The sequence below is a fragment of the Pan paniscus genome, chromosome 15 (genome assembly GCF_029289425.2).
Source record: "Pan paniscus chromosome 15, NHGRI_mPanPan1-v2.0_pri, whole genome shotgun sequence".
Taxonomy (NCBI): Eukaryota; Metazoa; Chordata; class Mammalia; order Primates; family Hominidae; genus Pan; species Pan paniscus.
In genome coordinates, this window is record NC_073264.2 from 71,585,309 (window position 1) to 71,597,820 (window position 12,512).

The 12,512-nt window shown below is 40.8% G+C and overlaps 1 protein-coding gene across 1 annotated transcript; it reads right to left on the minus strand.

The window, feature by feature from the left end:
• Positions 1–5,164: 5,164 nt before the first annotated feature.
• On the minus strand, positions 5,165–8,372 carry LOC100988948 (disintegrin and metalloproteinase domain-containing protein 20-like). Its single transcript, XM_034937735.3, is given in 1 exon segment — positions 5,165–8,372. A coding segment is annotated over 1 exon segment (2,232 nt). The 5' UTR covers positions 7,517–8,372; the 3' UTR covers positions 5,165–5,284.
• Positions 8,373–12,512: the final 4,140 nt, after the last annotated feature.

Here is a 12,512-nt window from a genome sequence, read left to right on the forward strand (position 1 = left end):
CAATCAGAAGTGAACAGTTTAGCCTCTGTTGTACTTCAGAATCACCATGTCCTGGATACAATGACAGCCCAAGAAGGAGGAGCTTATGCAATCATTGGTGAGGAACCCTGTTTATGTGTAAATCACTAGGGACAGATAGAATCTAATCTGAACTTTTTGAAAGACAAAATAAACACTCTTCATCTTATAAATGAGGCTAAACCATTCAATTGGACTGACCCATTGCCAGTGATAGGAGATTGGTTGAATGCAGTATGGGTAAATGTGTCTAGATTTGTTCTTTTCTGCTTATTAATTATCCTTCTAATCTGTGTTCTTCTCTCCCTTTGCAGACCCCTTGCCACTCAGCTACTAACACAACTCTTCTCTCCACAAACACTAACTCAGCTTTTAATTTGAAACTGTTAGGGAAGTTTCAGACAGGGAAAATAAAGGAGTTAAAAGTTTGCTGCTCTAAAATATGCCAAATTAGTATATGATTACTTCAAAGCTCAAAGCACTTTGGAAACTGTATTTCCAGAAGTGACTATCTGACCTGCCTTTTCCCACATATAGCAAGCCATAAAAATTCCATGGAGAAAGATGCCTTCCCTGTACCAGGACAAGAAAATAACCCTATCCCCAAAGATTGGAAATTGTTGCTTCAGTAGACCTGTACAAATAAAGTAACTCTTATCTCTCCCTAGCTTTATAACTCCTCCTCCCTACTAATATATCTCCTAGTGACTTCCCTGGAATTCACTGTCCCTAGCTTAGATCCTTTTGTCATTTCTTCACAAATATATTGTTCTTTTTCTAAAGGTAAAAAAGCTTTCTGCTTTAGCCATTATTTTGGGTCTTCACACTCTTGAGAGGATATCTATATATATGAGTTCTTCAAGGGGCACACAAACAAGTGGCCATGGTGGCAGAGATACAGGTACATTGGGCTCAATAGCATCGACTCCCACTTGCCAAGAGAATTAATCAAGACACTTCTGCCATGAATGTCCAACTTGCCAGTGACACAGATCAAGGCTGAGTTTCTGGGAAGGTACAATTCTTCGAGGAAACCAAAGAGCAAATTAGTGAGACATTGACTACTTTGTGCACCTTTTATCCTGGGAGGGCCAGAGATTAGTTCACACAAGAAAATATACATATTCTAGTTATGATATTGTCTGCAGAACTTGAGCCGGCACCACTACTGGGGGTATATGGATTGTGGGATCTTTAAGCATGGAATCTCGTGCAACTTGGCATATGAATAGAGGATTCATTCACTCTTTAGTGTATGAGGTGCAAGAATGGCATGTAGCAATGAATTATATTGTTTGTATCATATATCAAATATTTAGTAGCATCTATTCTAGACTGCTTAGAATGGCCTGCAGAAGGCAGGGCCAGAGTGCCAGCTCAGAAACAATATTCTGAAAGAATAGAATTGAGTGCCAGCCTTCACAATGCATTGTGTATATTTAGTCAGAGATTCCTACATGGTGTTGTATACACAATAGAAAGAATATATGGGGCCCAGAACCAAGGAAGAGAAGCTGGGTGGCCTCACTTATCATCACACTTGATGATCCACTGATCTGCTTCCCTCCCTGCAACTATCTGTTCTCTAGGCAGGTCTTGGTCCACAAAGAGAATGCATCTTTGCCAGGGGACCCAGTATAAGTCCCATAGACCTGCAAGCTGCCCTCAGGGCATCTGGGACATCTTCTGTCCAAGGACAAGCAGGTAAAAAGAAGAGTCATTTTGGCAGGAGTAATTGACCGTGGATAGCAGGGGGAGGTAAGGCTGCTGAGCCCCAGTAGAGGCATGGAGGATTATATGGAGAAACTAGAGGACTCACTTGGGAGCCACTTGGAACCACCCAACGCAATGGTAACTGTGAATGGATATGTGCAGCAGTGTTGACCTCCTGAGATGAAGGTGCAAAAGATTTAAAACAAACATTACAGCAAGTGCTCTGGGTCCTCCCTGACTCCCACTTTTGTCCTTTTTCTTTTTCCTTCTTCTCTTTATTTTTTTAAAGTTAAAATAAAATTAATGTTATAAAGGTGGGGTCTTGCTATGTTGCCCAAGCTGGTCTCAAAGTCCTGGGCTCAAGCATTCCTCTCACCTTGGCCTCCCAAAGTACTAGGATTATAGGCATGAGTAACCGTGCCCAGCACCCTTCCCACAACCCCCTTTTTTTTTTTTTAACTGTATATCTCTCACAGCCCATGGCTATCCAAAAACCCACAAGGTTTGTAAAGACAGTTCTCAGAATTATTGTTCTGTTGGTTATTAGACTCCAAAGAAGGGACAAGGAAATATGAATAGTCTCCATCTACAAGCTTTGGTTAAGGTGAACACTGATGGTAAAATTGAAAGGACAAGGACAGCTACCCAAAACATTCCCATCTTGTAAAAACCTTGACACTGCTTCACTTGTGACATCAACTGGTCTTCAGGTACTCCCTCATGTAGTTCAATTGAATAATGCCTTTAACCTCTGTCTGAGTCACTTAAAAAAAACTGGTCTCAAGTGATATCTATATCTATATCTATATATATATCTATATCTATAGATATATATATATATCCTTGGGTGGAGAGATAAGCCCTGCTCTTGGTCTCTGATTCTTTTCTTTTTTTCCCTCATTTAAATTTTTATTCTTGATTTCCAACTTTTATTTTAAGGTCAGTGGTACATGTGCAGGATAGGACGTGCAGGTTCATTACATAGGTAAACACTGTCACGGTGGTTTGCCGCACAGATCATCCCATCACCTGACTTTCTTTCAGAGCATGGTGGTTGCATGCTTTGACTTTTTTCTAGGTACCCTTTTGTCAGACTGAAGTCAGCATTTTCCTTCCATCTTTCAGAGTTCTTTAGATGTGCAGAGAGTTTAGGCAACTTTCCTAAGGTGGGACAAGACTCTTCTATTATCTCAAATTTCTTCTACTACGGAAACTCCTATTCAACCCAAACACCTGGCCAGATCTGTGTAGACATATGGTCTGGTGCAACGTTGATCGATCTGTTAAATTCTTAAGTGGTGTGATTTCATCAGGAATAAATTTGAAATGCACTGCCTTTGGTTACTTGGGACATGTCAAACTTGTGCATTTTTGTGTCACCTTAGAAGAAAAGGGTAGCAGAATAGCCGACACTCCACGAATAACTTACTTTAATTGGTATGAAGAAACCAAGAAAAGAAATATTTTGAACAGTCTCTAGTCTTGAGTCCTGTTTCCAACAACTTCCATGGTCTTCCTTTCCCAAAGGCCTCCTCCCTTCTGTCTACCTCAGTTTATGCCTCTGATTCTCACCTCCCTTCTATCCTGATCCCTATCTTCTTAAAGTCCCCCTTGCTTCTTTTCTTCCACATCTCCAGCTCCCTCTTATTATTTGACCTGGAACATCACCTCTTGTTGGATATGATAAGCCTTAAAAACAAGGGAGAAGTTTTTAAAACACACCCAGACACACACACACACACACACACACACAGTGTGTCACTCTTTCACTCAGCTGGAGTGCAGTGGTAGGATCATGACTCACTGTAACCTCCAGCTCCTGGTCTCAAGTGATCCTCCTGCCTCAGCCTCCCAAGAAGCTGGATCTATAGAGATACACTATTACACTTGGCTGATTTAATTTTTTTTAGAGACAGGGTCTTGCTATCTTGCCCAGGTTGGTCTTGAACCCCTGGCCTCAAGTGATCTTCCTGCCTCAGCCTCCTGAGTAGCTAGGACCACAGGCACATGCCACCATGCCTAGCCAATTTCTTTATATTTTGTGTTGACAAGGTCTCACTATGTTGCCCAGGCTGGTCTCGAACTGATCCTCCCTCCTCAGACTCCTGAATTGCTATGACTGCAGGTGTATGCCACCATGCTTGGGTATTTTTTTTTTATTTTTTGATAGTTTATAGAGATAGAGTCTCACAAGGTTGCCCAGGTTGGTCTCAAACTCCTGGCCTCGAGGAATCCTCCCACCTCAGGCCCCCACATTGCTGGGATTATAGCCATGAGTCACTGTGCCCGACCTTAGTGCACTATTTCTGAAGTGATTCTTCCTGTTTCCCTTTAGGTAAGATTTTGTGTCTGTACATTTATCAGACTGTCAGTTCCATCCTGTAATTTATAGATAGGCTGGGCTTAGGCAATTCCTGGAGATTTAAAATATGATGTCCCATACCTTTAATTTCCAGATAAATTGAGAAGTGATTTATCAGTGAATAATGACCCTTTCTGTAATAGTTTAACGGTAAAGACAAAAAGCCAGAGAAATTACATATGGGATTCCCCAGGCTTAACACAATGCAGAAATACTGAGAATAATGAAAATGATAGCAGACAGCATGTACCAAGTGCCGAAAATGTTTCAGGCTTTTCTAAGTGCTTTCTTTTGATTGTCACAATGCTTTGGAAAAGTACATTTCAACTGGGAATGTAAAATGTGGACCTTGAAACTCTGAAATATTAAGACTTTGCCTATAATCACACAATCAGCAGTTGGTAGAACCACTGTTGAAATTCAAGGAGCCTATGACACAAAAGATTTTTAAAATCTTCCTACCATATAAGTGCCAAAGTAGCCTTTTATGTTTATTTGTTTAACACTAACAATAAAATGGACAAATAGCAAACATCTCAAATGTAACCAATCAGAAAAAGACCTTAAGGCTGGGTGCGGTGGCTAACGCCTGTAATCCCAGCACTTTGGGAGGCCCAGGCAGGGGAATCACTTGAGGCCAGGAGTTTGAGACCAGTCTGGCCAACATGGTGAAACCCTCTCTCTCCTAAAAATACAAAAATTAGTCAGGCATGGTGGTGTGTGCCTGTAATCCCAGCTAGTCAGGAGATTGAAGCAGGAGAATTGCTTGAACTCAGGAGGCAGAGGTTGCAGTGAGCCAAGATTGCACCACTGCATTCCAGCCTGGCAGCCTGGGCGCCAGAGTGAGACCCTGTCTCAAAAAATAAGAAAAAGAAAAAGACCTTAAGAGTGTTAAAGCAAAGCAAATGTACATTAGTGCAAACAGGATTTGCCACAGGGGTATCTAGAAAACATTAGACCCCAAATCTTACATGAGTACAAGTCCTCTTGTTAGTGAATCTAGGAGTTTCTGCCATCATCTATAGAAGTATTGAGAATATGACCAGACATGAAATGTTAAGTAAATTTAAACACACAGACCTTTTTAAATTGCCAAGTGATTTTATTTCAAGATGACATCAGAATTGCTAAAAGATGATGTAATTGTCAGAGTGACTATTGATTATATCTCCCAATAAGTGTCAATGTAATTTACTCCATTGTGTGGGCTCTTTCCCTTTCTCTTCCCTAACATTGTATTGCTTGTGAAAAGCCACCAAAGAGAAGCAAAACCACAAAAAGGATGTAATGAATACATATTAAAACTGGTGCTCGGTTTGTATTTACAAGTATGCTGCCTGCAATACGATATTGTTTGTCAGGTGGAGGGCCACTATCTATACTACCTCCTTTTCCTCTCAGTTCACATGTTGGTGGTTGCCACTCATGCAGACAATGACAATGTTTTTTGTTGTTACATACTCCTTTGTAATTGCATGTTTTAAGATCACACTCAAAATGCAGGTCTTGATAAAAAGTACAATTGCGTTTAAGACAGTAGCTCCCTGGGCCACAGGTTGCACCATCCACTACCAGCCCCATTTCTGGCAAGTCTGTCCCCTGGTGTGCTTCATAGCCAAAGCATTTTTCTTCTTTTATGTCGTGTACTAATATATTACAAAATGTAGTGTGCTCACCTCCACTGGGAATGTGGCTGACACTGCTACAGTGCAACATTCCACAAAAAACATCATCTTCTTCACATGGAAAAGGTCTACTTCCCCCTCGCTGTAGAATAACCCCACAGTTTCCAAATCGGTTACCAATCCTATTCAATTTTTGATAGCACGCTGGGGAACCGTCTTTCACTTGGTAGCCAAAAAGGGCTTGACACTGCATATCACAGTCACTGCAGTTTCCTCTTATACAAACAGATACTGCTGAACATGGGGTTCTATCCTGGATGTAGACGTCATTTGGACACTCTTCCTTTTTCCCATCACAGTATTCCGGTAGATCACATATACCACCCAAGTCTCTGCAAACCACTCCAGGGGCAGCATATTTACACTTATGGCAGCAAAGTCCTGTATTGCAAACACTGCCAAGAGAAAGGGTACAAGAGGTCTCACAACATCTATCACTGGCACAATCTTTAAGGGAGCCACAGTCACATTCTTCCCTCTGATTTTTGATCTTGTCTCCAAAATGAGGAGCTACGTACGGAAAATTAGTGTATGGAACATTTGGAGCACTCAAACAAGGATCCCATTGATTAAACTTGCATTGAATTATCTCATAAGAACAATTGCTCATCATATCATTAAGATCAGGAACAGGAGCCATGAGACAGTTGGTTCGTCGAAAACAATAACAACCAACAGAATCATGTGTCAAGCCCATGTTATGACCTAGTGCATGTGCTGTAACACATGCCCCCCTAAATAGGTGATACCTCATTATATACACAAACATTGCTCCCCAGTTGGGGTTGCATATTCCGTCAAAGCTGGCATAACACTCACTGTTTCCAAGTCGATTTGATGTAAAAACAACTGAGGTATCATGTGAAATTTCTGAATACAAATTGTGATATTTCCACACACCAAACAGTTCTACAGCAACGTGGCCCGGCCTGCTAGCAGAAAATAGTACTGCATCCTTTTGATTCCATATGCACAAAACACGTATATAGACATTTAAATAAACTGGTTTGAAAATGGTATGTATGATGCTGTTAATAATCACTACATTCTCTATTATGTGTGACACATTAGGGTTCCGCATGAATAATCCACGAGTAACCGTGTAGTGAATTTTCAAGTTTTTTCTATGATGCCTCCACAAATAAACGTGGCCTGCTCTGGGAGTTTCAGCCAGTTTTACCTTTTCAGATTCTTGATCTATCTCTTCCCCTTCAGTCTTACATCTACTAGCCTCTCCTGGTCTTTCTTCTGACACAAGCAGAGATACTACATGCTCAAATTTGGAAGAAGCCTCCAGGGGTTTGATTTCGTACGTCAAGTCATCCACCTGCAGCATGCCATGCAGACCTCCACGGCAGGTGTCCAATGTGGCCACAGACCCAGGAACCCCTTCCAGGTAGCAGTCATAGTAACAGTCTCGTGGGACAAAAGGGTAGTTCTCCTGCATGGCCCCTTGGTCATTATCAGTAAAAACAGGTAAATGTCTGGGCATCATGTTCTTCTTGAGCTTCATGTGAATCACGTGTCTTTGGCCCCGGAAACGCATGCTGTAAGAGAGCTGGTCTGGCATCTCAACTCCACCCCTCTTGTGGGGCACTTTCCTGGGGATCACAATTTCTGAGGAAGTGAAGCGCCATCCTGGTGGGTCATGAAAACAATAGACCTGGGACAAGAGTGCCCAGAGGACAGGCAGCCAGAGAGCACCTGTCAAGGGGTCCTGGACCCAGGCAGGTCCCATGAATAAGGAAGCCTTTGACCAAAGAAAATGCAGTCAAATGGGAGGCAGAAAGAGGATTCCTCAGTCTTCAGCCTTCTCCTCAGGGCAGTTATGAGGAAGGCAGAGTGAGTCTGCAGGCTTGGCACCCCCTGATAGGCAAGGGGTAAGAGTTAGGCTATTACATAACAATGGTGTGCTCATCAGGGGAGGCTGTTTTCAGTGAGCTGGAGACGTAGGCCAGGGGGCAAAGGAAGAGAAAAAAATGGCAGGAATTGAGAAAAGCAGTGTATAACTGAGCTGAAATGTCCCTTGTCCTCTAAGGGAAGTCATAAGTGGGGTTTGATGAGTAAGTGGGTTTGATGCAAGTTTACGACACTTAAGGACATTTTTCTCAAGCCTAAATGAGGGAAGGACTCAACATGTAATTAAAAGAGGGAAGCATATACAATGATAAGGAAAGTAGAAACTTCTTAAAAGAATTTTGAGGATAGACTTAGAGGTTATAGAAATCAAATGGAGCTGAGGGTAATGGATGAACTGGAGAGTAAAATGTCATGAGAAAAATTAGGGTGTGTAACTATAATTTCTTATCAAGTTAAACATATACCTACGCTTTGATCCAGCAATTTCAGTCCTAGGAACTTACCACATAGTCTTGTCTATGAATGTTCATGGCAGTATTATTCATAAATGTATTCTACAATCTGGAAACCAAGAACCAGTCCTTGATAGGTGAATGGATAAACAAACTGATATATTCATTCATTGAAATACTCCTCTGTTATAACATGAACAAACTTCTGAAACATGGAAGATCATGGTTGAATTTCAAAGAAATTATGAGACAAAGAAGCCAGACCAAATGGAGTAGTTTATGTTTTAATTTGTATGAAGTTCTAGGATACTTCATATTAATCTATGGAAATAGAAATGTAATTATTAGTTTCTAGATGTGTGAGCAGGGGAATGGGGCATAAAAGGACCTTTCTGGAAAAAGGTAAAGTATCAGTCAAATATCTTGATTGCAATGGTGATTTCAAATAAAAGCTCATCAAGCTGCACCCTTAAAATCTGTGTATTTTATCATAAGCTAAGTACACCTCAAGAGTTAATTTTCTATAAAGGATCTGACTTTAGCTTCTTTCTGACTCAATCCAGAATTAGCACATCATGAAATTATCTCAGAAACCATCTGCCTTTCCTTTTCAAAAATAGTTTTAACATAGAATTGCATGAAAACAGACTCAATTTGGTATAAGGAAGTTACCTACAGCAGCTTACCTCATTTATTTTTCTCCTCTTATGAGTCATACCTTTTAGTTGGGAGGATTTACACAAAGTAATATTTAGAAAAGAAGAATATATTAATATTTAAATGTGTGCAACATTGAAAGATTTGTTTTAAATTCAGTGCAGTCAGAAATACTTTAAAAGTACAAGAATGAGTTGATCTCAGCCTGAAATTAACTGGCCACAATAAAAAAAATAATAATTTCTAGAAGAAAGTAATGTAATAAAAGTAGAAAGAGGAATAAAAGTAATTGTAATGGTAAGAATTATAAAATGTACTAATTTATACATTATATGTATATTAAGAATTATTGAAAAATAGGAACAGATAGAAAGGATTGAGCCCTTTGGGGAGGAGTAATAGCTAGTTATCCGTTTATTATTTGATATGACGGGAAATTTTGACTGAAATCTGTAAGAATGGGGATGACATGAGGGAAGTGATATTAGAAAGATAATTAGGCTGCTTTTTATATTCAGGTACTGTTTTCAGCAATCTGTCAAACCGTTTTTGTCCTCTGCTCTCACACTGCAACAACAATCAACACTAAAGAAGACTTCTGTGACCAAAAGTGTTTTTGTTTTTGTTTTTCACACACACCAAGCAGCAGATACCAGCTGTGTGTCCTTCAAATCAATTCTGACACCATCTACCTGGGTATAGTGTCAGATTCCCCAGGTTAGGCATCCAGTCCCCACCTTCAGCTACCAGTCACATGTGTAGGCCTCCAGAACTTCTGATCAACAAGCTTCAATTTGGCGTTCCCATGACTCCTTTTTGGAGTTTGGTTAATTTGTTGGAATGGAACTCAGGAAAACACTTACGCTTACCCAGTTATTATAAAGGGCATTATATACGATACAGAAGAAGAGATGCATAGGGTGAGGTATGGTGCAAGGGGCACAGAGCTTCCATGCCCCCCTTGTGCACAGTCATCAAGGAGCCCCCACATGCTCAGCTATCCAGAAGCTCTCTGAACCCTACCCTTTTGAGTTTTTATGGAGGCTTCATTACATAGGCATGATTGACAACCACACAGAAATGTGATTGGAAAAAGTGCATGGTTTAAATGCAGCAAGGCCTGTCTGTTCAGTCTTGGCCTCTGTGTTTACCATTCTTCCTTTAGGATATTGGGTAGGACCCCCTCTGGAATGAGGGTCTTCTGCCCCATAATCAGATTAGTCCTGCCTTGGATAGGTGAAAAAGGACAGGAAAAGGTCAGAGAGAGAAAGAGGGATTCTGTTTCTTCAGGTCTGTTTCTGAGGCCTAAAGCACTCCAACATTAATTATAACAAAACTATAACAAGGTTGTGGGCATTGTAAGCCAGGAACTATGGATGAAAACCTATGTGTGTATATGTGTATGTGTGTGTGTGTGTGTGTGTGTGTGTGTGTGTGTGTATATATTATATATAAAATATATATATATATATAAAATCATAATATCACAGATACTGAAAATATACAGCCAGGAAACCCCCTAGTCACAATGTTGTATAAATTAGCAGACTATTTCAATGACGTGAAGAGGACTGTTTGGGGGTACACAGAAGTTCTAGAAATGAGTTACGTTTGAGTAATCGTGTGTGTGTGTGTGTCTGTGTGTGTGTATTGTGTTTAGTCTTTTAAAAATCTTCTTGAATTTAGTTCTCTCTTTGTGTGTCTCATCTGGCTTTTCATGAATTAGTATGTATTATTTTTGAAATCATAGATGTTTTAAAAAGTTTTAAGTGAGAGTGACATCAGTAAAATATCAGGCTGGAAAACTGCAAGCTCTCCTTCCCCCATAGAAACATTGAAAAAGAAAAAACCTAGAAATTCAGCTATCTGAATCAACTGTGTAAGAGCTTTGGAAAAAAATTCAAAGGTTTACAACAAACAAACAAACATACATCAAGAAAATGCCATCTTCAAAATACTCCAATAATTAAAGAAACCTTTGCCAAAACATTAGTTAATGCAAGCTAAAGGAACAGCATCTTTACTGAGCACACAAAACCAGATAGTCTTGACTAAATTTGTTTGGAAAAATATCTAAACAAACGCCTTATATCCTTCAACAACTAAACTTTTCAAAAGCATTACCGGAAGGAATGAGAATATGTTCTCAGTTACCACATTGTAATAATCAAATACCCTATTGTCATAAACAACAAAAAGTACAAAGTATACAAAGAAACAGTAAGACATGGCTTATTCAAAAGAACAAAATAATTGACAGAAATCATCCCCAATAGAACCTAGACACCAGACTTACTAGACTAAGTCCATAAAACAACAGTTTGAAGTATAGTCAAAGAGCTAAGGGAAAACATGGACAAAAAAAAAAAAAAAAACCCAGAAGAATCAAAAAACTAATATATGAACAAAATAAGCATTTTTAACAAAGAAAATTACAAAAAGGGAATAAATGAAAATTCTGGATCAGAAAGGCACAGTAACTACAATGAAAAATGTAGTAGGGTTGCTCAACAGCAGATTTGTTCAAAGAGAAAAAAAGTCTTCTTTTCTTGAAAATACTTGAAGATAGGACAATTGAACTTATCTGATCTAAGTAGAAGAAACAAGAAGGAATGAAGAAAAGTATACAGAACATAAAGAAATAGTGAAACACCATCAAGCTAAACAACATATGCATTATGGGAGTCTTAGATGGAGAAGAAAACCCAGGCTGAGAATTTTCTGTCTTTATGCTCTGCTTCCGTTTTAGTGATAAACTGTCTTTAAATTCTTTCTTTCTGGGGGAGGAGCCAAGATGGCCGAATAGGAACAGCTCCGGTCCACAGCTCCCAGCGTGAGCGATGCAGAAGACGGTGATTTCTGCATTTCCATCTGAGGTACCAGGTTCATCTCACTAGGGAGTGCCAGACAGTGGGTGCAGGTCAGTGGGTGCATGCACCGTGCGCGAGCCAAAGCAGGGCGAGGCATTGCCTCACTTGGGAAGTGCAAGGGGTCAGGGAGTTCCCTTTCTGAGTCAAAGAAAGGGGTGATGGACAGCACCTGGAAAATCGGGTCACTCCCACCCGAATACTGCACTTTTCCGACGGGCTTAAAAAATGGCGCACCACGAGATTATATCCCGCACCTGGCTTGGAGGGTCCTATGCCCACGGAGTCTCGCTGATTGCTAGCACAGCAGTCTGAGATCAAACTGCAAGGCAGCAGCCAGGCTGGGGGAGAGGCGCCCGCCATTGCCCAGGCTTGATTAGGTAAACAAAGCAGCCGGGAAGCTCCAACTGGGTGGAGCCTACCACAGCTCAAGGAGGCCTGCCTGCCTCTGTAGGCTCCACCTCTGGGGGCAGGGCACAGACAAACAAAAAGACAGCAGTAACCTCTGCAGACTTAAATGTCCCTGTCTGACAGCTTTGAAGAGAGCAGTGGTTCTCCCAGCATGCAGCTGGAGATCTGAGAACGGGCAGACTGCCTCCTCAAGTGGGTCCCTGACCCCTGACCCCTGAGCAGCCTAACTGGGAGGCACCCCCCAGCAGGGGCACACTGACACCTCACATGGCAGGGTATTCCAACAGACCTGCAGCTGAGGGTCCTGTCTGTTAGAAGGAAAACTAACAAACAGAAAGGACATCCACACCAAAAACCCATCTGTACATCACCATCATCAAAGACCAAAAGTAGATAAAACCACAAAGATGGGGAAAAAACAGAACAGAAAAACTGGAAACTCTAAAAAGCAGAGCGCCTCTCCTCCTCCAAAGGAACGCAGTTCCTC